Source organism: Hippocampus bargibanti, linkage group LG06, assembly GCF_051943395.1.
Source record: "Hippocampus bargibanti isolate YZ-2025 linkage group LG06, ASM5194339v1, whole genome shotgun sequence".
In the NCBI taxonomy this organism is placed as follows: domain Eukaryota; kingdom Metazoa; phylum Chordata; class Actinopteri; order Syngnathiformes; family Syngnathidae; genus Hippocampus; species Hippocampus bargibanti.
The window spans coordinates 29,853,867-29,878,670 of NC_142739.1; the positions used below are offsets into that span (position 1 = coordinate 29,853,867).

At 40.1% G+C, this 24,804-nt stretch overlaps 1 protein-coding gene across 1 annotated transcript in view; it reads right to left on the reverse strand.

Moving 5' to 3' along the window:
- The window catches only part of grin2db (glutamate receptor, ionotropic, N-methyl D-aspartate 2D, b), a 49,529-nt gene that overhangs the window by 23,854 nt on the left and 871 nt on the right, over nt 1-24,804 (reverse strand). Inside the window, exons 2-4 of the mRNA XM_088998205.1 lie at nt 5,382-5,731; nt 3,783-3,989; nt 831-1,097 (exon numbers count right to left, since the gene is read on the reverse strand). Coding sequence (XP_088854331.1) covers nt 831-1,097; nt 3,783-3,989; nt 5,382-5,669 — 762 coding nt within the window. The 5' untranslated portion in view covers nt 5,670-5,731. The remainder of the gene's footprint in view (nt 1-830; nt 1,098-3,782; nt 3,990-5,381; nt 5,732-24,804) is intronic.

The following is a 24,804-nucleotide window of genomic DNA, read 5'->3' on the forward strand; positions in this document are numbered from 1 at the left end:
TGTTTATTTATTTCTGTATTATTTATTTCTTGTTTGTTGATTTGTTTTTTTGTGTATTATATATTTATTTATTTGCGTATGATTTATTTGTTGTTTATTTATTTCTGTATTATTAATTTGTTGTTTATTTATATTTGTTTGTTGATTTTTTTTTGTGTATTATGTATTTACTGTTTGTTTATTTTTGTATGATTTATTTGTTGTTTATTTATTTCTGTATTATTTACTTGTTGTTTGTTTATCTATTTGTTTTTTTGTGTATTATTTATTTATTGTTTATTTATTTGTGTATGATTTAGTTGTTTGTCTATTTATTTCTGTATTATTATTTGTTGTTTTTTGTTTTTGTGTATTTATTTATTCTTTATTTGTGTATGATTTATTTGTTTATTTATTTATGTATTATTTATTTATTGTTTGTTTATTTGTTGATTTGTTTTTTTGTGTATTATTTATTGTTTATTTATTTCTGTATTATTTATTTGTTTGTTTATTTATTTCTGTATTATTTATGTATGTCTTATTTATTTGTTTGTTTATTTACTTTTTATGTGTCTATTATTTATGTATTTGTGGTTTATTATTGTTTGTTTATTTATGTATTATTTATTATTATTATTATTAATTATTATTTATTTGTTCTTATTTTCAATTCCCGAATCAATTCGTGAATGGCAGCGAATGAGTGAAAAGAAAAAGCCAACCGCGTGCTAACCATGCTAACATCGTGCAAAAAAAAAAAAAAAAAAAAAAAGTTGACAAATCCGTGAAAGTGATTGGCGCCGTTAAAATATAGATGTGTTGACCCCCCCCCCCACCCCCCACCTCACCTGCGCCTCGTTCTCCTTCAATAGCCTTCGCGTTCGCCCCCCGCCGGGGTCATCGGTGACATTGAGTACGACCACGCTCTTCTTCTCCCATCCGATGAAGGAGCCGTCCGTCAGGCCTTCCACCACCGACAGGAACTCCTGGTAACCATGGTGACGCGTGGACACCACCGAGAAGGACGTCCAGTCGTACTCCTCCAGCACCTCGAAGATCACCTCCAGTTGGAGGGCCGTCGAGGAGCTGAACTGGAGAAAGATGGATCCCGTTTCCTGGGAGGGGGCGGGGAGACAGTCGCAGACCAGGTTAGCGTTGGTTAGAGTTTTCAATGCGGTTTTTTTTTTTTTATGCTTTTAGTGTCTTTGTTATGGTTGTGTAAATAAAGTTTTGTGTGTGTTTGTTTAGTGCTGTTTCGGTTTTTGAACAAATCGGGTTTCGAACAGTTTTCTGAAATGGATTATGGTCGAAAACCGACGTATGTATATGTATTTATTGGTGTATTATTTATTTGTTTATTTATTTTTTGTGTATTATTTATTTGTGTCTTATTTTTTTCTATAATTGTTTATTGTGTATTTATTTGTGCATTATTAATTTTGTTGGTGTATTATTTATGTGTTTATTATTTATTTATTTGAGTATTATTGATGGATTTATTTATTTTTTGGGTATTATTTAATTCTATCTTTTATTCATCTATTTATTACTTATTTATTTATTTGTGTATTATTTATTTGTTTGTTTATTTTTATTTGCGTATTACTTATTTATTTGTTTATGTATTTCTTTGTTTCGGTATTATTTATTTATTATTTATTCATGTGTGTATTTATTTATTTATTTGTGTTTTATTTAATTCTGTATATTTTATTTATTTATTTATTTGTTTTTATTTGTGTATTGTTTATTTATTTGTGTATTATTTATTTATTTGTGTATTATTTATTATTTTGTTCATTTATTTTTATTTGGGTATTATTTATTTATTTGGGTATTATTTATTTGTGTATTTATTCATTTGTTTATTTATTTATTTGGGTATTTGTGTATTATTTCTGTGTGTATCATTTATTTATTCAGGTATTATATAATTCTGTATCTTTTATTTATTCATTTATGTATTTATTTATTTATTTGTGTATTGTTTATTTATCTGTTCATTTAATTTTGTTTAGTATTTATTTATTTGTGTAATATTTATGTCGCAAACCAGGTTAGAAAAAAATGAAGAATAAAATAAAATGGCGCAAAAAAAAAAAAAAAGTTGTTAAAACGATGGCGGAAAAACGAAGCCACTCTGCGCCAGCATATCATTTTACAGCCTGTCAACTCTGAAGGGCTTTTATTTTGATTGATGCGCAACGACGAGGCAAGTTTTAATGTGTGGTAGTGGGAGGCGGGGGGGGGGGGGGGGGGGGTGTTGTGCAGCAGCAGGTCCAGATGGGAGCCCTTTTAGGGAAGTGGATCCCAAGTGCCGCCTTTGGGCCAGCACCGCAGGCCCACTTGCTAGCATTTAGAGATTTGTAGCAGGCGAGTTGCTGCACGCCTGACCTACGGCTTCGTGCCAGAACACTTGTTGTCTTCATCGATGGGGGGGGGGGGGGGGCAGACGCGGTCATGAGACGAGTCGTCGTGGTAACATAGATCGCTGTGATTTCCAATTGTTGTTCCTGACGGGCAAAACACGGATTTGGGCCAAGTGTCACACGTGGGGGAATCGAAGCGGCTTGTGGAAGAAGCTGTCAAAATGTCCGCGTTGGCTATTTATTTATTTATCTATATTTATTTTGTTTATCTACTCATCTCTTTATGTATTTATATATGTATTTATCTATTTATTTATTCATTCATTTACTTTTTTAATCTGTTTATCTACCCATCCATTTGTATGTATTTATGTTAATATATTTATGCATGTATTTATTTATTTTATCTGTTTATCTACTCATCCATTCATCTATGTATGTATGTATATGTATGTATGTATGTATGTATGTATGTATATGTGTATTTATTTATCTATTTGTTTATTTGTACATTTGTTTATGTATTTATTTCTTTATTCATTCATGTATTTAATCTCTTTATCTACTCATCTATTTATGTATTCATGCATTTATGTATTTATGTTTATGTATTTAAGTATTTATTTATGTATTCATTTATTTATTTAATCTGTTTATTTTTTGTATTTACATTATATTTACCCATCTATTTATGTATTTATTTATATAAATCTATGTATGTATGGATGTATTTATTTATTTTATCTGTTTATTGATTTCATTTATTTATGTATTTATTTTAGCGGTTTATCTATTCATGTATTTATTTGTGCATTTATGTGATGTGTTTAAGTATTTATGTATGTATTCATTTATTTAATTCATTTATTTATTTAATCAGTTTTTTGTACTATATTTACCCATCTATTTATTTATTTATCTATTTATTTATGTTTATCAATTTCGTCTATTTATGTATTTATGCATGTATGTATTTATTCATTCATGTGTATGTATTTATTAATGTATTTATTTTAGCATTTTATCTACTCATCTATTGATGTATTCCTGCATGTATGTATTTATGTATTCATTTAGCTTTGAAAGGCGCTTGAAAATAAAATGTAATATTAAATGCAATATTATTATTCTTATTTGATCTGTTTATCTATTTTTTGTATTCACATTATATTTACCCATCTATTTATGTATTTACGCATTTATGTTTATGTATGTACAATGTAAGTCAATGTATTGACATATGTATTTATGTATGTATTTTTAAACAGGCATTTGAGTCACCTAAATGCTACAATGTCTCCCAAAATAAACAATAGCGCCACCCACAAAGTCCCTCGGAAAGCCCCCTCGCGAGTCCATTTTACGGCGCTGCGCCCAATCAGAGGCTAACACGCGCGCAACATCGGCCATTGTGGCCGCCGCCCCCTTTACCTGTGGCATCCTCCCCAGCCCCGCTCCCCCTCCGACAGCCACGATGGGCAGTCCCGTTTGCGCCGACACAAACTCCAACATGGGGGCCAGCGGACCCCAGGCCGTGCGGGGGGGCCGCTCCTCTTCGTAAACCAGACCCTGCAGGGGCCGCGCCACCAGCAGATCGCACAGCTGCGACAGCACCGTCTTTGGGCTACTGTCGTTCACCTTGAGGATGGGGGGAAGACAAGGAGGTGGTATGGGGGGGCGGGGGTAAAAATAATCATAATAATAATAATACATTCCATTTATAGGAGCCTTTCAACACTCTCAAGGTCACTTTACAGTCCCAGGATACGTTTTCCTATGGGTGAGCAGCGGCAGCCACACGCGCCAGCGTTCACTCAACCTGGAAGTAGCTCAAATAGATAGAAAGCTAGCTGGCTAGCCAATAGATAGCAAGCTAGCTGCATAGCTAATGTTTCTTGACTCAAATAGCTAGCTAGCTAGCTAGCCAGCCAGCCAGGGAGGTTGCTAGCTAGCGGTTGCCATATTCGCCAGCATTCACTCAACCCGGAAGTAAGTCAAATAGATAGCAAGCTAGCTGGCAAGCCAAAATATAGCTAATAGATAGCCAGCCAGCCAGCTGTATAGCTAATAGCTAACTAGTTAGAGAGCTGTCCAAGGAACTACATAGCAAATAGATAGCCAATAGTTAGCTAGCTGCAGCCACATTTGCCAGCATTCAATCAACCCGGAAGTAACTCAAATACATAGAAAGCTAGCTGGCGAGCCAATAGATAGCTAGCTAGATAGCAAATAGATAGCAAATAGATAGCAAATAGCTAGCTAGCGGCGGCCACATTCGCCAGCATTCACTCAACCCAGAAGTAACTCAAATACATAGAAAGCTAGCTGGTGAGCCAATAGATAGCTAATAGCTAGCCAGCTAAATAGCCATATAATAATAATACATTTCAATTGTAAGCGCCTTTCAAAACACTTAAGGTCACTTTAGTGGATCAGTTTTTCTGTGGGTGAGCAGCGGCAGTCACACGCACCAGCATTCACTCAACTCAAAATAACTCAAATAGATCGAAATCTACCTAGCTGGCTATTCGATAGCTAATAGATAGCCAGCTAGCTGGATAGCCAATAGACATCCAGCCAACTAGCTATCTAGTTAATAGCTAGCGAGTTGGATAGATAGCTAACAGATGGCCAGCCAGCCAGCAAATAGGTAATAGGTAGCTAAGAGCTAGCCAGACAACTGTCTCGCTAATAGATATCTAATAGATAGCTAGCTAGCTGGAAATATATAGCCAGCTAGCTGGATAGATAGCTAATAGATAGCCAGCCAGCCAGCTAGACATCCAATAGATAGCCAGCCATTAGCTTGCTAGACAGCTGGATAGATAGGTAATAGATTAACTTTGTGTTAGCGATACGCAGGGTGCAGGCAATATGCATGAGATGAAGAATATGGGCTATTTGCCAGCTAGCTTGATTGCAAAACGCCGCGCGCTACCATTCAGCCAAGCTAATGAATGATTTTTTTTTTTTCAACAATGGCCGCCCGCTCCCTTCAAACGAGGCCGACCAAGTGCGACAATCCACAACCTGTAGCCAGATGACGTTAGCGGAGCCCCACTGGGTGACCACGCTCTCCCCCAGGGAACCGTACACGCGTCCGAAGCCCGGGTACGCCGCCCGGCTCCCGGGCCCGGCCGGCGCCGCCTCGGCCTGCGCGGCGGCGCCGGCGTGGATGACGGCGATGTTGAAGTTCATGGTTGCCCCCGCGTCGCGTTCCCGCGGGCTTGGCCGCAGCAGCAGGTGGGGCGAGGCGGCCGCCGGGAATCGCCACTCGGCCAGGACCAGCAGGAGAGTGAGAGTCGGTAAGGCGACCATGGCAACCTGCCGGGGAGGGGGGGGGGGGGGGGGCGGATATGTACGGCGCGAAGAGAGGGTGCCTGGAACAGAGAAGGCGGCAGGAGAGACGAGAGATAAAGTTTAGCCTGAAATGCTTTTTTGGTCACCGCCAGGCGACGTACAAAAATGTCCACTCCAGTGCCAGGGTTTTTGTCATTGTCACTGCAATTCCTGCGCCCACAGAATTTTGAGTTTTAGGACGACATAAACAGTCAACGGGGCATTAGAAACATTACACTGTCTTCTTTCATCAGAAAAAAAATGAGTTAATTCCTAAATTCTATGGATCTGGAGTTATATGAGCTTGAAATGAGGGCAGATATCCAAAATACAATGCAATAATAATAATAATAATACAATAATAATACAAAAATTAAATTTATAAGCACCTTTCCAAACTCTCAAGGTCACTTTACAGTCACATGATAGGTTTTTCTGTGAGTGAGCAGCGGCAGCCAAACGCGCCAGCGTTCACTCAACCCGGAATAACTCGAATAGATAGAAAGCTAGCTGGCTAGCCAATAGATAGCTGATAGATAGCAAGCTAGCTATATAGCTAATGCTTCTGACTCGAATAGCGAGCTTGCGAGATAGCCGTCCAGGGAGCTAGATAGCAAAGAGATAGACAATAGCTAACTAGCGGCAGCCACATTCACCAGCATGCACTCAACCCGGAAGTAACTCAAATAAATAGAAAGCTAGCTGGTTAGCTAATAGATAGCTAGCTAGAGAGCCGTCCAGGGATCTAGATAGCAAATATAGCGAATAGATAGAAAGCTAGCAAGCTAGCTAATAGATATCTAATAGCCAGCTAGTAACAGCTGAAGCTGGAACAAAGCGCTAACATAGAAAAAAAGGGAAATGCTGCCCTCTTGTGGAAGTTAAAAAACATTGCCAGAGGCCACGGCCAGCGCTTTATCGGCACCCAAACATGAAAAAACAAAACCTGAACAAATTCGGGAATGGCGCTATGCGTCATATTTTCAATTCCCGAATAAATTGGTGAATGGCAGTGAAAGAGTATATTTCAACGATGCCTTTATGTGTTGATGGAATTTTCCCTTTCGTTTCTGACACTGTCGAAAATGGACAATTTAACGGCGGCCATATTCTGGGTTGAAAATCCATCGCGTAAATCGACGCGGAAGACCCAGGTTAGCGCACGCGCGAGCAGCCCTCGCCATGAGGAAAATAAAGCCCGTGCGGGAAGATGAACGAAACGGAAATGGATGGAGGGTAGCAGGAAGGATGGATGGATGGAAGGAATCGCCACGCCGGCCACGGAAGATGCCATTGTTGCTATCTGCCTTGCAAGGCTGTGAAGGGAACAACATGAGATGGCGGTGGGTGGAAGGGGGGGTCTGTCGAGGGAAGCGTGGCGTTGGCGTTAATAGCGGGCAGAGGCGATGATGGGGGGGGGGTGAGGTGACGAGGGGGAGGGGGGTGAGGTGACAAGGGGGAGGGGACGGTTGCGCTGCATGAATGATAACAACAATTAAGATCACCGCAGACACCCTCAGCCTCACAGCTGCGAGCGCGCACGTTGGGGGCGCACGCGCCGCATGAAGGCGCCGCTGCAGCTGCTAAACGATGGCGGGACGCGGGGGTTCATCCGCTGCGCCCCCCCCCCCCCCCCCCCACACACACAAAAAAAAAGGGGGAACGATGAAAGGTACCTGGGGGGGTAGCGCTGTTCCAAGGCGGATAACTGCTCTGACTCCCCTTGTCTCCACTTCCTTCCTTCATTCTTCTTTCTTTACTTATTTCTTTCTTTCTTTACTTATTTCTTTCTTTCCTTCCTTTTTTCTTTCCATTCCTTCCTTAATTTCCTCCTCTCATCCTTCCCAAATCCCTTCTTTTTTTGCTTTCCTCCTTTTTTTGGGAACGGAAAAATAAAAAAATGAGAAATGAGGCATGGCCAGGCTATTGATTAGCGGGGACGGGGTGCGCGCGTGTTCCGCCTAAATAAATACACTGCCGGAGATGATATTTTTTGCCGCGGGGACGTGTGTGTGTGTGTGTGTGTGTGTGTGTGTGTATATTCGCGTATGTGTGTTTATGTGTAAAAGAGGGAACCCGGAGAAAGGAAGTGAGTGCATGAGGCGGGTGAGAAAAAAAGAGACGGAGGTGTGGAAAGATGCGCAGTGAGAGAGAATGAGAAGATGCGTTTGTGATGGAAAAGGGGGAGGCACGCGTTATGGGGGAGGGAGGGGGGAGAGGTAGTGCGCTGTAAAGCGTGCAGGATGGATGGATGGATGGACGGAGAAGAAACGACAAAGAAGCGCCAAAGTCGGCCTTCTTGCTAGTGCGATATTTCCTTGGGAATTGGACAAAGGAAAAAAATAGGAGGAAATGTATAGAATAAATATTGAAATAAATAGAGATAGATCAATAAATAAATACAGACATAGATACATAAATACATAAATAAATACATAAATAGGAAGAAAAAATAGGAAGGCATGTATATAATAAATACATAAATAAATAAATAGATAGCTAATTAGATAGAGAGCTAATTACATTAATAATTAAATACATAAATAGATAAATAAATAAATAGATGAATAAATAAATAGATGGATGAATAAATACTAGTTAGTAAGAAGAAAAAAATTGGAAGGCATGTATATAATAAATACATAAATAAATAGATAAATAAATAAATACATAAATAGATAAATAAATAGATGAATAAATAAATACTAATTAGTAGGAAGAAAAAAATAGGAAGTATGTATATAATAAATACATAAATAAATAGATACATAAATAAATACATAAATAGATAAATAAATAGATGAATAAATAAATTGCTGAAAAAGTAAACAGATAAATAAATAAATACTAATTAGTAGGAAGAAAAAATAGGAAGGTATGTATATAATAAATACATAAACAAAATAGATAAATAAATAAATACTAATTAGTAGGAAGAAAAAATAGGAAGGTATGTATATAATAAATACATAAATAAATAGATACATAAATAAATACATAAATAGATGAATAAATAGATGAATAAATAAATTGCTGAAAAAATAAACAAATAAACACTAATTAGTAGGAAGAAAAAAATAGGAAGGCATGTATATAATAAATAAATATGGTCACCCACAGAAAAACCTAATCCTGTGACTGTAAAGTGACCTTGAGAGTTTTGAAAGGCGCTTAGAAATCAAATGTATTATTATTATTATTAAATAAATAGATGAAAATACTAATTAGTAGGAAGAAAAAAATAGGAAGGCATGTATATAATAAATACATGAATAAATAAATAGAAAGATTAATAGATAGATTAATAAATAAATACATAAATGGATGAATACATAAATAGATAAAGAAATAAATAAATACATAAATAAATAAATACTTGACTCATTAAATGCCAGACGTGCAAAAATGTGTTTACTCCAGTGCCAGGGTTTTTGTCATTTTCACTCAAATCGAGTTTTAGAACTTCATAAATATTAGATAATTCAGCGTTAAGAAACCGTTGTATATCATTTTTCATCAGAAGAGTTAATTCCTTAAGTTATATGGGTCTGGAGTTATCTGAGCTTAAAATGGGGGCTTGGGGGGTGCACAAAACACAATGCAATCCATACATATTGGTTTTTATGGCGCTTTAATAACAGCTGAAGCTGGAACAAAGCGCTAACATACTAAAAATGGAAATGCTGCCCCCTTGCGGAAGGAAAAAAAACATTGCCGGAGGCCATGGCCAGCGCTTTATCAGCACCCCTGCATGAAAAAGCAAAACCTGAATAAATTCGGATCCACAACACACTTTTCAATTCCCGAATAAATTCATGAATGGCAGTGAATGAGTTAAAAAAATACATATTTTTTAAAGAGAAAACTTTTTTGACATCATACTAAAAATAACTTTTAGCGATATGCATCAATTTCAAGCCAACTTGTCCACTACGCTGTTTGTGTGTGTCTGCGTTCGTTATATTTCATTTGGATCCAACATGGCGGCCATTGTGAAAAGCCTGACACACTTGGAAGAGCGCCGCCCAAAGAAACACCTGCGCTAGTTGGAAACTTTATTGCGCTTTTTAAGTAGCTGGAGGCAAATTAACTTCTTGGGAAAGGCGGCGTCATTCGACTGTGAGGAGCAGCAAAGGGAGAAATTGTCTTTGGGAAAGAGAAAAGCGTCAGGATGGAAAGATCCCACATGAGGATTCCGGGCTTGTGAGTTGGACTTAAAATGGAGGCAATAGCGTAGCGTGCTAAAAAAGTCGAGCAGTGCGGTACTCTGACTTGGTGCAAATACAGTTTATTCGGTTTACACGCTTCCCAACTGCCTTTCATTCGTTGTTTGCGGCAAAAGACAGCAGATCTCCGCAAGCTAGCAATGGAATGATAGCGATTCGCAAACGCTATGACTCAGCACATATTGTGCGGCTGTCGAGGAATATTAGCCAAGTTCGTTTGGCCCAAAACTGGGCCAGGTTCATTTGGCCTAAAATTGGGCCTGGTTTAATTAGTCCACAAACTGAGCCAGGTTTGTTTGGCCCATAACAGGGCTGGGTTTGTTTTGCCGTAAACTGGGCCAATTCGTTTGGCCCAAAACTGGGCCATGATAGTTTCTGTTGGTGAAGTTATCCAAACAGATTAGGTAAAATTGTCCGATGGTATGTTTCAAAATCATTCAAACGTATTGGCCCAAAACTGGGCCAAGTTTGTTTGGCCCAAAATTGGGCCAGGTTCATTTGGCCTAAAATTGGGCCTGGTTTAATTAGTCCAAAAACTGAGCCAGATTTGTTTGTCCCATAACAGGGCTGGCTTTGTTTAGCCGTAAACTGGGCCAATTCGTTTGGCCCAAAACTGGGCCATGATAGTTTCTGTTGGTGATGTTATTCAAACAGATTAGGTGAAGTTGTCCGATGGTATGTTTCAAAATCATTCAAACGTATTGGCCCAAAACTAGGCCAAGTTCCTTTGGCCCAAAACTGGGTCCAAGTTCGTTTGGCCCAAAACTGGGGCGTGTTTATTTTTGCTTTTTTTTCGTTTTTCATTCAAATGTATCGGCCAAAATAGCGACTTGATTTTAACTAATTCCCCTTTGTCACGCTGTCGTCAGAGTCAATCAGACCGCATCGCATTCGCCAGTGGATACACAACACGGCGATGGAATATATGCGCTGCGCTGCAAAGCTAAAGTCCGTTTACGAGAAAGCGCCCCATCTGGCAGAAACCCCCTCCCAAGTAAAAAATCTTGAATCTTTTCCTCATTCATACACAGAGCGTCCTCGCCCCGTCGCCGCAGCGCAATACCAAGACGACAGCGTGGCGCCGGCTATTTGCGTTGGTCGGCCATTGTGCGCGCGAGAAATGAAGAGAAGAGTGCAGCTGTAGCTCAATGCTCTTTGCGCTAATTGGCCCAGACTTCAATCAAAGCCGGCCGAGTGTGTCACAAGAGATCCGCCCCCCCCCCCCCCCACCCTTACGCCGCTTTGCAGTGCAAGCGTCTTAACTCCATGCCTCCCTCGCATGGCCTTCTGCAGCATGTGGAGCTCCAGTCGCCGTGTTCTTTCCTCTCCAAGGCAGACATTTGGCTTTATCGTTGCCTTCTTTTCAGTTCCCCCCGCACCCCACCGTGGCGCACCCCCCACCCTTTTCTCCCCTGCCCAGCAGCAGCTCGCCTTCTTCCCCCTTTGATCCGCGTCACGTCGACGAGCTGCCGCCAAGTGATCAGCGCAAGTGACTCAACAGTATAAGCTAGATGAAAATTATGGGGTGTACAAATGATCACGAGGGAGGGGAGGGGGGGGGGTTCAAATCGATACCACGACAGCAAGGGGGGCATATCCAAATTTAGCAAATTAAACATCTATCGTCATTTTTAGACCATTCGTTGTTGCAGACCACAAAGCTAACAATTAGCGGATTCTCCGGTGTGTAACGCGCAGCGGAGTACATATAAGGCACACGCACCTAAGTTAAAGGGACACTTGATTGTGATGATCATTGATCATAAGACGCACAATACAATACAATACATGCTAATTTATATAGCGCTTTCACTACTGCTGCAGCTGTAACAAAGCGCTTCACATAATAGTCAACACAAAGCAAAAGAATAAACACAACAGGAACATAAAAACATAGAAATGCATTTCTGAAATCAATTGTTTTCACCAATACTGTACATAATTAAGAGGGACTTGTATGTGAATATGGGTTGAATCTAGCTAGCTATCTAGATAGCTATTTAGCTAAGAGATAACCAATAGCTAGCTAGCTAGCTAGCTAGCTATTGGTTATGCTAATAGATAACTTTCTATCTATTTGAGTTATTACGGGTTGAGTGAACGCTGGCGCATGTGGCTGCCGCTGCTCACTCGCAGAAAAACTTATCCTCTGACTATAAAGTGACCTTGAGAGTTTTGAAAGGCGCTTCGAAATGAAATGTATTATTATTACCTTCAACGAATGGTGTATTTTCAAACTTTTTCTGTGTATAAGGCGCAGCGGAGTATAAGGCGCACCTTCACTGAATGGTGTATTATCAAACTTTTTTTACGTATAAGGCACACTAGAGTATAAGGCGCACACCCACGAATGGTGTATTTTTAAACTATTTCCATCTATAAGGCGCATCAGCATATAAGGTGCACCTTGAATGAATGAAAAAAAGATTTGCCAAAAATAATATATAAATATAGATAATTAAAAAAATATATATATTCCAAATACAGTGATACCTCGGTTTACGAACCCCTTGGCTTACAAACTTTTCAGTTTACGAACGTTAAACGTTAACATTTGGACTCGTTTCAACTTTGATAGTTCAAAGGCAGAGTGGAGACTGCAAGGTTAAAATATCCCATCAATCAGGCTCCACAAATAACCCGCGCAAGCCATCTGTACACTTGATGCAAAAAGCTATCAACCCAGCTAAACAGAGTTTAGATCAGAATCAGAATCATCTTTGTTGCCAAGTATGTAGAACACACAAGGAATTTGTTTCCGGTCGAACACGCTGCACTAGTATCATTAGCACAAAAAAATGCAAAGAGGCACTATACAATTCCAGTTGGGCTACTGTTGAAAGAGTTAATGGCTTGGGGGAAGAAGCTGTTTAAATGTCTGCTAGATTTAATGAGGAACAAGGTAAAATTATGGCAGAGAAAGCACCTCCAAGGGATAATTCCACAAGATAGTGAAAGAAGAAGGTTATGTTCCTCATCAAGTGTTTAATGCTGATGAAACCGGCCACTCCATCAGGCCATCAACAACCATCACAAAGGTGAATAAAATGACTTTATTATACAGTACAGTTTATTTCTATAATTATAATACCATAGCACATTTATTATACATAAAATAAGGTATATTTTGTTTAGTTTTAAGGCTTAGAAAATTAGAAAATTATGTTTTATGGGGACCTGGGAACGGATTATTCTCATTTTAATGGTTTCCTATGGGAAATTAATTTTTGGGATACACACTTTTCACCTTACACACTGTCTGGGAACCAATTAAGTTCGTAAGCCAAGGTGTCACAGTACTTGGCCGGTCGTCGCGACGGGTTTCGATTCTGTGATTCGGACGGTTTTGCTCGTGGTGCAGCTGCGGCGTTATTTTCCTCTCGTGACACTTCCGAAATCAACTGCTAATTTGCTGCTCAATCAGTTCATCGCCGCCGCAAGACGCTTGCGAACACGCTAGCGCTCAATTTTCTAGCGCGACTGTCGCAGTAAATAATTATTTGGCTTTATTCAAGGACATTTCCCGTTAGCCGGTCGGACGCGGCGGCTTGGCGTGATCTCTCTTCTGGCTCGACGTGTCCCGTGTTGAGCTACTCGTCGGGATCCTTGGCTGAGCATGATTCTTGTCACAAGTCTTACAATTTACTTGCAGCCAGGCAAGGATGAGTTACTTCAAGGAGAGCGAAGCCGGCTAGCCAGCCGTAGCTCATACCCCCAAGCCTGTCACACGCTGTTGCGGCGCAGCCAGTTAGCGTAGCGGTTAGCCCGAGCAGCGGGAAAAGCTAGGAGATTTGGTGTTCGGTTTCAAGATGGACGCAATAACAAGACTGTGTGATTTGTAACTGGCAGACAATGTGCGAAAATGTGTCCACTCCAGTGCCAGGGTTTTTGTCATTGTCACTCCAATTCCAGGACCCACAGAATATTTATATAGTTTTAGGACTACATCAACATTCAATGCGGCATAAGAAACCTTAGACTCTCTTCTTTTATCAGAAAAATTATGAAAAAAATAACTCATTCACTGCCATTCATAAATTTATTCGGGAATTGAAAATAGATTGTTTTTTTTTCATGCTTGGGTGCTGATGAAGCACTGGCCAGACCTCTGGCAAATGTTTTCCCTTCCACAAGGGGGCAGCATTTCCCTTTTGTCCATGTTAGCGCTTTGACAACAGCTGAAGCTGTAACATAAATAAATATGTACGTATTGTATTGTATTTTGAACAGTTGCCCACATTTCAAGCTTATATAACTCCAGACCCATATCATTTAGGAATTAACTATTTTTTTTCTGATGAAAGAAGAGAGTCTAAGGTTTAAGTCTAATGTTTATGTCGTCCTCAAACTCAATATTCTGTGTGTCCTGGAATTCGACTGACGATGACAAAAACCCTGGCACTTGAGTGGACACATTTTTTGCACATATCTGGCAGTGAAGGAGTTAAAAGAACTTTAACGGAAACGGTTGCGTACAAACACGGTGAAGCGGCATTTCGCCGTTACGCCGCTAGCAATTACTTTTTAGTTCAATACGTCTGTGTAAGCTCTCAGTCGTAGTTCAATGGCTTGAAATGTTTTGTTTATGTTTTGTTATCTGAGCTTGAAATGGGGGCTGCTGTCCAAAATACAATGTAATACATAATAATAATAATAATAATAATAATACATTCCATTTATAAGCGCCTTTCAAAACACTCAAGGTCACTTTGCAGTCACAGGATACGTTTTTCTGTGGGTGAGCAGCGGCAGCCACACGCGCCAGCGTTCACTCAACCCGGAAATAACATAATAGATAATAATACATAAATATAGACAAAATATAGAAAATATAAAAATAATATAAATTAACATAATTAATAATAATAAATATATCTAAAATATATAGTAAAAAAAGTAACTATAATAAAATCTAACATAAAAGAATAAATAAATAAATATAGTAAAATATAGAAAATATAATAAAATCGAACATAAAAGAATAAATAATAATAAATAAATATAGTAAAAATATAGAAAATAATAAAATCTAACATAGAAGAATAAATAATAAATAAATATAGTAAAATATAGAAAATATAATAAAATCTAACATAAAAGAATAAATAATAATAAATAAATATAGTAAAAATATAGAAAAATAATAAAATCTAACATAAAAGAATAAATAAATAATAAATAAATATAGTAAAATATAGAACATATAATAAAATCTAACATAAAAGAATAAATAATAAATAAATATAGTAAAATATAGAAAATATAATAAAATCGAACATAAAAGAATAAATAATAAACCAATATAGTAAAAATATAATAAAATCTAACATAAAAGAATAAATAATAAAAATAGTAAAAATATAGAAAATATAATAAAATTTAACATAAAAGAATAAATAAATAATATATAGTTAAAAAAAAAAAAAGAAAATCTAAAAATGAATGGCACCGGGAATCTCGACTTTACGCCGTCTAAACACACGTCGCGTACTGTTCGCCGCGCCGCAAGCACAAACTGCATCGCACTCAATCACTCCTATGTCATTATCCATCAACGTCTTTCAACACCAGAACCTTGCAGATTCACAATATTCAGGCGGAACATCCACGAGAGGGTGACGGATTTCAAACAGGAACTATCGGCCGAATTATAATACGTCGTAATTATCCCGGCGCTCATTGAAAAGGCACTCAAATAATCAGACAAGAGGATGGCGGCAAATGACGGCGCCACTCACGTTGCTATTATCCCACGCATCTTATCGTCTTTTTCGAGAAGAAGCCTTGACGTAAAAACACCAAGCTCAAAATTTCCATCTGTCCTTTTCGTACTCTGTAACCTTTCGCCGGTACAAACGGGAGCAATCACCTTGACATTCCGCTCCGGTGTGCCTCTTTGACGTCATTTTATTTTGACATTTCCAGTCCCCTTCCATTTCCTTGCGGTCACTGAGAAACTGTTTTGAGTTTCGGGTTAGCTCAGATATCGGATTTAAAAAAAAAAAAAAAAAATCGAGGATATTTTGGGCCCTCGACATCCATCCATCCATCCATCCATCCATCCATCCATCGGCTAGCTAGCTTTCTATCTATTTGAGTTACTTACGGGTTGAGTGAACGCTGGCGCGTGTGGCTGGCGCTGCTTACCCGCAGAAAAACGTATCATGTGACTGTAAAGTGACCTTGAGAGTTTTGATAGGCGCTTATATATTAAATGTATTATTATTATCATACTTTAGATTAGCCTTTATTTGTCTCACACTGGCGAAATTGACATTTCACAGCAGCAAAGTGATGAAAGGAAGAAGAAAGGAAAAGAAGAAGTAGAAAAACAAAATACTGGAGCTGCTGTGAAGGCAGTCACTCTCGCTGCGCCATCTTGAAGTCAAAAGAACAAAAAAGACAAAAAAGACAGACACTCCCCAATTACTAGACGTTCCGAACGGTCGTTCATAAGTTGAATTTGTTTGTAAGTTGCTTCAGTGCTATATTTTGTATGCAATTTATGTTTAAGGTTAATATAAGTGTGTCTAAGGTTTATGTAAGTATGTTTAAGGTATGTATAAGTATGTTTAAGGCTTGTATAAGTATGTTAAATAAAGTATATGCCCCATAAAAATATGTACATGTATAACTGGAGAGAATACTACATATGTTACTACAAAGATGTTCGTAGTTACCGTTGTTTGTAACTTGAATGTTCGTAAGTAGGGAAGCGTCTGTACATAGAAGTTCTCCAACTTACGAACAAGACACGGTCCGAGTGGTCGCTTGAATGTTCGTAAGTAGGGAAGAGTCTGTACATAGAAGTTCTCCAACTTACGAACAAGACACGGTCCGAGTGGTCGTTCGTAAGGTGAATTTGTTCGTAAGTTGCTTCAGTGCTATATTTTGTATGGAATGTATGTTTAAGGTTTATATAAGAATGTTTAAGGCTTGTACAGTATACCTGTATTGGTTTGTACTGAAAAATAAACATTGAATAAAATATATGTCTATAAAGATATGTACTGTACATGTACCACTGGAGAGAATACTACATATTTTACTAAAAAAAGGTTTGTATGTACCGTTCTTCGTAACCTGAATGTTCGTAACCTGAATTTTCATAACCTGAATGTTTGTAAGTAGGGGAGTGTCGACACAAAGACACAGAAGGTCATTCAATCCAAGCACTTTCCACACCGTCTTTGTCGTATGAAGCAGTTCAATAAAAGAGAAGAGGATCAAAGTGTCCTTTTCACCAATGGATCAGGGACATCATGGTGAAATGTGGACGTCTGCTACAAGCTATGTTTTGAAAGCAAACACAAAGTTGTAGCATCTATTGACTAAAAGAGATTGTCTCACGTCTCCTGTCCCTCGTACAGTAAATCCGCTTCAATTCCAAACCGCGGCAGAGTATTTTGAAGAGGTCTGTTAAGTTTTCTTTTATTTGCATCAGGACTCGAGGCTAACAGAAGACTATTGTATTTTCATCGATCGGAAGAGACCTGTTATTGCCCTTTTTCAAATCTTTCTTATTTAGCGCCACTTGAGCGAATTATTAGCAACGCCTCTCAGTATGCTAAACAGTTGACAGCTCAATCAGGGATTCTTTTCCTTTTCCGCTTGATGAAAATAGAGTTGATTTCGCAGCGGCGTTAGCTCGCCCGGCATTTGCATAATGTGTCGTACGTTCATGAATAACACGCTGGGCTCTGATTGCCGTTGCCGTTTTTTTTCTTAAAGCAAGTCGCCAAATGAAAAGCAGCAATGTTATGCCTCGGCGCTTTTCGGGGATATTCGGACCGAGCGCTAGTAAGGTTCGATCCTGTCACGATGACTCATTCGCCGCAATGGCGAAATCGCGCCCTCTGGTGTTCTAGTTGGGGAACACATTTATTTTGACTCCACGTAAACTTTATACTACCACTAATAATAATACATTTCATTTATAAGCACCTTTCAAAACTCTCAAGGTCACTTTACAGTCACAAAATATTTTTTCTGTGGGTGAGCAGCGGCAGCCACATGCGCCAGCATTCACTCAACCCGAAATTAACTCAAAAAGCTAACAAGCAAGCTAACAGATAGCTATGAAGTAGCTAACTAGCTAAATAGCTAGCTACCTAGCTAATAGATAGTAAATCGCTAGCTAGCTAGGTAGCTAGCTATCAGCATGGCGACTTAGAGAAGGGTTTTGCGGTTTTATAAAAAGAGCTTCTTTTACTCCGCTTTCAAACCATCTATTTTCTTTCACTTAGATTTTAACCTCATGGTCATCAAATGAGTGGTTGCTAGCGTTTAGGTACTGTTTAACGTCAATTTCTCCACTGCGAGACGAATAAAGGTACATCCGATCCAATCCGCACTGGTATCACCTCATCAGCATAACTAAGCCTATGCTATTTGCTATCTATTATATCCAGCTTGCTATCTAGCTGGCTAGCTATTTGCTACATGGCTATCTGGATAGCTATCTATTGGCTGGCTGGGTATTCTGCTAGCCATGACTTGGTCGCCAGTGTCTTCAAGACTGCGGCCTGGATTCTATCCTAAGCGCTTGCTAACCGCGAGTTGGCAAGCAGTGCATGCTTCTTTGTCTCCGAAACGCCTCTACTCCGGTTCTTGCTATGTTTTAAGGTGATTACGGATCGAAAGGAAATTCCGACCCTAACCCTAACCCATACAACATCACGGCAAAAACACCCAGAAGCCTTTTGTCATTTGCTTTCTCTCGTCGGGAAAACAGCGTGCAAATTCCCTAAGCTAGCGCGCAACATCAACATCGGCAAAAAAAGCCGCACGGTCTCCGCCTGAAAATTCCACATTCCAACTCGGAAAGCTTTTCCGAGGCGACTGACTCTGCACCGCCGGGTTAATCCGGTTTAGCACCAAAGGCCATGCCGAACGTCGACACATTGCTCGTTTCTATTTTCCACAACTCGCGTGACAAAAGGTTGCCCGGAGTCTTGACCCCTGCGGGCCACCGTACCGCCACCCCTAGAACGCCATCACAGAATTTCCTCCTTGAAATCACCACTTCCGCAGTCGTTTCCCGCGAGCATCAATCACGGCGATACCAACGTCTGCTTTAGCATTAGCATCAACGTTGCAAACGATCTACCTCTTTCAGCAAAATTCCAGGATAAGAACCACGGCGCGTGGACTTTTTTCCGAGCCACTTCTATATGACACTTTTCAAGTCAAAGTCAGCATTATTGTCAAATATGCTAAAATATGCTAATAGGAATGACATACAGCACAGATTAAATTAATGTCTTCTCGGACCCAAGCGTGCAAGGCACTTATAATGTGGCTAAAAAAAGAAACAAAAAAAAGTTTGAAGTGAAGTCTTGCAGAAAAAAAACCCCCCGATAAAAATAGAGTACAGCGTGTAGCGTGTACTCATAGTTCGGTGAGTGTGGCAGTGGGAAGAAGCAGGGGGGCAGGGCTGGGAGGGAGTGGGTGTTGTAAATATCGCTATTGTAATCCAAGAAGTTCATAAAGGGTCATATGAGATATGAGAAATTTGAAGCGCAATTAATATTTGAACGGAAAAGCTGAGGAACAAACGTCAGGGATGGGAAGATGATCGCCTTAGGAAGCGATCTGATGAATTTCGGAAGGGGATGGCGGGATGACGGGGGGAGACGAGGGGTGAGGCTGATGGGAGCCCGGAGACGTCGGCGAGCTGGTGAATGATAGAGGCGAACGTGGAGTGGAAAGAATAACAGAGAACAGAAGCGATCGTTTCGGTCCGTTTATCTGCGTCTGTGATGAGCTGAAAGGCCTAGCGACCATTCCCGTTTGTGATTGGAACACTGGTGGTTCTAGAAAATAGCATTTCTGGGCAATTCCAATGCTCCAATGCAGTCGCATGTTAGTTTACTTAGATATTGTAGCGTTCATTGTCAAGCTCATTATTGCAACGTTAGGTATAGTTAGCTTAAGCGGATGTGCGTTACTACATCAACTGCTAAGCTGCCTGCTCTGTTGTTAGTTAGCCGCCAACCTCTCATTCACTCCTTCACAGCCTGGCAACAAACTAAATAAACCAACTTCAGCCCAGATCGAGCTAGCGTGCCTGCTAGCTTATATACATCTAGGTAGCCTGTTATCATAGATAGATCTAGCCAGACTCCTATCTTTGTCGTTGAGAGCTTTAAAAGGCGCTTAGAAATGTATTATTATTATTATTATTATTATTATTATTATTATCTTAGATAGAACAAGCTAGCCTGCTATCTTAGATAGAGCTAGCTAGCTTGCTATCTTAGACAGAGCTAACTAGCCTTCTATCATAGATGGAGCTAATTAGCCACCTACTTTAGAAAGAGTTAGCTAGCCTGCTATCTCAGATAGCACTAGATATCCTGCTATCAAAAATACAGCTTCAACTTCAAACTGAATCAATCTCCACACATGAAAAATTAAATATTCAACCGATAAAAATATATATATTTTTTGTTTTCTGGAATGCAAGTAACTAACACCTGCGCCTATCTTAGATAGATCTTGCTGGCCTGCTATCTTAGATAGAGCTCTAGCCTGCTATCAATGATAGAGCGAGCTGGCTTGCTATCTTACATAGAGCTTGCTAGCTTGCTATCTTGGATAGAGCTAGCTATCCTTCTATCATAAATAGAGCTAGCTAGCCTGCTATCTTGGATAGAGCTAGCTAGCCTTCTATCATAAATAGAGCCAGCCAGCTATCTTGGGATAGAGCTAGCTAGCCTGCTATCTTACATAGAGAGCTTGCTAGCCTGCTATCTTGGATAGAGCTAGCTAGCCTTCTATCATAAATAGAGCTAGCTAGCCTGCTATCCTGGATAGAGCTAGCTAGCCTTCTATCATAAATAGAGCTAGCTATTCTGCTATCTTAGAGCTAGCTATTCTGCTATGTTAGCTAAAGCTAGGTATCCTGCTATCGTAGATAGAGCTAGCTTGCCTGCCATCTTAGATAGGAATAGCTAGCCTGCTATTTTAGATAGGGCTAGCTATCCTGCTAGCTTAGATTGAGCCTGCTATCCTGCTATCTTAAATATAGATAGCTAGCCTGCTAGTGTGAGGATGACCCTGCGTCAACCAGCATTTCTTGAGTCTACCTTTGGCCACAATGCGGGGTGTGATCCTGCGAAAGCAAAATACATAAAGTCATTGGATTTCAGGACGGGACTATCGATATATCCCATATCGATATAACGAGACTTTACTGTAATACATTTTCAGGACTTGAAGGTGGCTAAATCCATAGTCTTCGGCCCAACGAAGAAAATGTCAGTCTTTGTAAATCACAGAGAAGGAACAGAGCGAAACATCGCTGACTTTTTTTTTTTTTTTTTTAATCAATCATCCTCCCGTTCACACCATGACGCGCTCAAAGAATTACCCCGAATTAATGAGTAGAGTGGGATACCCAATCGGCTTCCCGGTTGTCTCATCTTCAAAGTCAATTTGTTGTTTTTTTTCTTGGCCCATCCGCTTGTCATCGGCGGACACGCCGCAGCGTCTCTTCAACGTCTAATTAGCCGAAGATGGCTGACGTCTTTCTGTAGCTCACAAACTCGGATTGTCCAACTTTACAGATGAACATTTTGTATCCAAAGCTTTTAGAATGTTTTTTATTCACTGGTAGACTTGTGGTCCCCATAACGTAGCAGTGTCCGAACTTGTGGTCCCCAGAACGTAGGAGTATCTGAACCTGTGGTCCCCATAGCACAGGGATATCCGAACTTGTGGTCCCCATAACGTAGGAGTCTCCGAACTTGTGGTCCCAAGAACGTAGGAGTGTCCAAACTTGTGGTCCCCATAACGTAGGAGTGTCCGAACTTGTGGTCTCCATAACATAGGAGTGTCTGAACTTGTGGTCCCCTTAGCACAGGGATATCCGAACTTGTGGTTCCCATAACGCAGGGGTGTCCGAACTTGTGTTCCTCATAATGTAGGGGTGTCCGAATTTGTGGTCCCCATAATGTAGGGGTGTCCAAACTTGTAGTCCCCATAACGCAGGGGGGTTCGAACTTGTGGTGCCCATAACGTAGTGGTGTCCGAACTTGTGGTCCCCATAACGTAGGAGTGTCCGAACTTGTGGTCTCCATAACATAGGAGTGTCTGAACTTGTGGTCCCCTTAGCACAGGGATATCCGAACTTGTGGTTCCCATAACGCAGGGGTGTCCGAACTTGTGTTCCTCATAATGTAGGGGTGTCCGAATTTGTGGTCCCCATAATGTAGTGGTGTCCGAACTTGTGGTCCCTATCACGCAAACAATTTGCATACTCCACAAAGTATTTCCAGTTGGTCCATAATGCTGCCGCTTGCTTCTTGACTGATACTTGTAAGAGGGAGCATATAACTGCTACTCAGGCGTCCAATCACTGGCTTATTTGGCATTATAAAACTGCAATTAATTTTAATAAATTCTAGCGAGACATTCTGTTTCATGTTTGCGTTTTTATTGTAATTTTCAGCTATCTTAAACACAAGTTTTGGTTAATTTGAAACAAAATTGAAATAACATTGAAAATTAAAATTGAATATTCACTGAACTTCACTTTTTTAAACACTAGCATCTTTGAACATGTGTAATTTTGTTGTTTGTCGCCATTTTAGATTTTGTTTCATGTAGAAAATCGCCATTTTGGAAAATTTGAAAATCCCCATTCAGTCAATGACTACTGGACTAATTTGCAGTCCTTAATTGAGCCTGTAGATGGCGGGACTTAGCATGCAGGTAGCAGCGCTACTGCCTAATGTATTCATTGTACATGCGGGCCAGACGTTATTGATTTTATAACGGAGGCTGCGGGCCGAATGAAAATCAACCACGGGCCGCAGTTGGCCCCCAGGCCGCACTTTGGATATATCAAAACTTGGCTTTATGTTTTGCTTGCGCTCGCGTTAGTTTTCTCACGACTTACTCGATAAAAATTTTGTTTCGTGAAAATAGACAAAAAATGTTAGTTACTTGCGTTCCAAAAAACAAATTTTTTTTTTTTTTTTCAGCGGTTGAATATTTAATTTCTCCCGAGAATGAGGAGATTGATTCAGTTTGAAGTCGCCCAAAATTAGTGAAACGCCGCGAGCTTCCTGAAATTGGGAAAGTCCGCATGGAAGCGCTTGATGGCGCCTGCTGGGACAGCAACAGTGAACGGCAGATGGTTAAATCGCTTGTTTTCAAGCACTTGCAAATGAAAAGAATTACGGCGGAAGCTAAATGCGACAAATATATAGTGAGGAGGTGGCGGGGGGGGGTCGGGGGAGGGGTACAGGGGAAACCCCCAAACAAATGCTGACATTGTTTTTCCTTTTTTTTTTTCAAGGAGAGTTAGGATAAAATATGACATCATATCATGAAACTGGGAACTTGAGACGCCATCTTTCTCAAAAATAAACAATAACTCATTCATGTGCAAAAACATGTGTCCACTCCAGTGCCAGGGGTTTTTGTCATTGTCACTCAAATTTCAGGACCCACAGAATATTGAGTTTTAGGATGACATTAACGTTCAATGCAGCGTTCGAAACGTTGCATCGACTCTCTTCTTTAATCAGAAAAAAAAGAGTTATTTCCTAAGTGATATGGGTCTGGAGTTATCTGAGCTTGAAATGGGGGCAGATGTCCAAAATACAATGCAATACATGCATATTGGTTTAACAGCAGCTGAAGCTGGAACAAAGAGCTAACATGGAAAAAAGGGAAATGCTGCCCCTTGTGGAAGGGGAAAAAAACATTGCCAGAGGTCTGGCCATCACTTTATCAGCACCCATCCCGCAATATTTATGTAGTTTGCAAATCAGTTATATGAATTACAATTTGTAATAATAATAATAAATGACGTGCTCCATATAAATAGATAATAGATAGCACATAGATAGCAAATAAATATATAGCTAGGTAGTCAGCTAGATAGCAGCCACATGCGCCAGCGTTCACTCAACCCGGAAGAAACTCAAATAGATAGAAAGCTAGATAGCTAGCTAATAGATATCCAGCCAGCAACATAGCTAATAGATAGAAAATATATAGCTAGCTAGGTATAAGGAACCTTAGACTCTCTTCTTTCATCAGAAAAAAAAGTTAATTCCTAAACGAAATGGTCGGGAGTTATATGAGCTTGAAATGGGGGCGTCTGTCCAAAATACAATGCAATACGTACATAGATATTGATTTATATAGTGCTTTAACAATAGCTGAAGGTAGAACAAAGTGCTAACGTGAAAAAAAGGGAAATGCTGCCCCATTGTGGAAGCGGAAAAACATTGCCGGAGGTCTGACCAGCACTTTATCAGCACCCCACCCCGCAATAAAAAACCAACAGGAGGATCCTTTTCACCAGCGGAAGCGAGAACAAAGCGCTAACAGGGAAAAAAAGGGGAATAATGCCCCCTTGCGGAAAGCAAAAAAAAAAAAAACATTGCCAGAGGCCATGGCCAGCGCTTCATCGGCCCCCAAGCATGAAAAAAAAAAAAAAAAAAAACCTGAACAAATTTGGGACCTCCGCACTTGCCGCCCACCCCTGACCCCTTACAAGGCAACATGTACAACTTTCATGGGCAACTTTACGCCCCCCGCGGGGGTCTTACCCCGCCTCCCCTCACCGTCCCAAGCCAAAACCCCGCTTGACCACTAGAGGCGCACCGCAGCGGCGGCAGAGCAAAGTGATGAGCAGGCATCGCTCACCTGTGGGTGCGAAGGAGATGATCGGAATGGAAGGTGGGGGGTGTGTGTGTGTGTGTGTGTGTGTGTGTGTAGAGTGCGGTAAAAACATGCAAAAACACCCCCCCCCCCTCCCCCACGGTTGCCAAGGAGGGAGACGGTTGCGACTTGCTCTCGGGGACTGCAGCAAATCATCAATAATGAAATAAAACGGCGGACTCAACTTCGGGGGTTTTCAGCGGGGG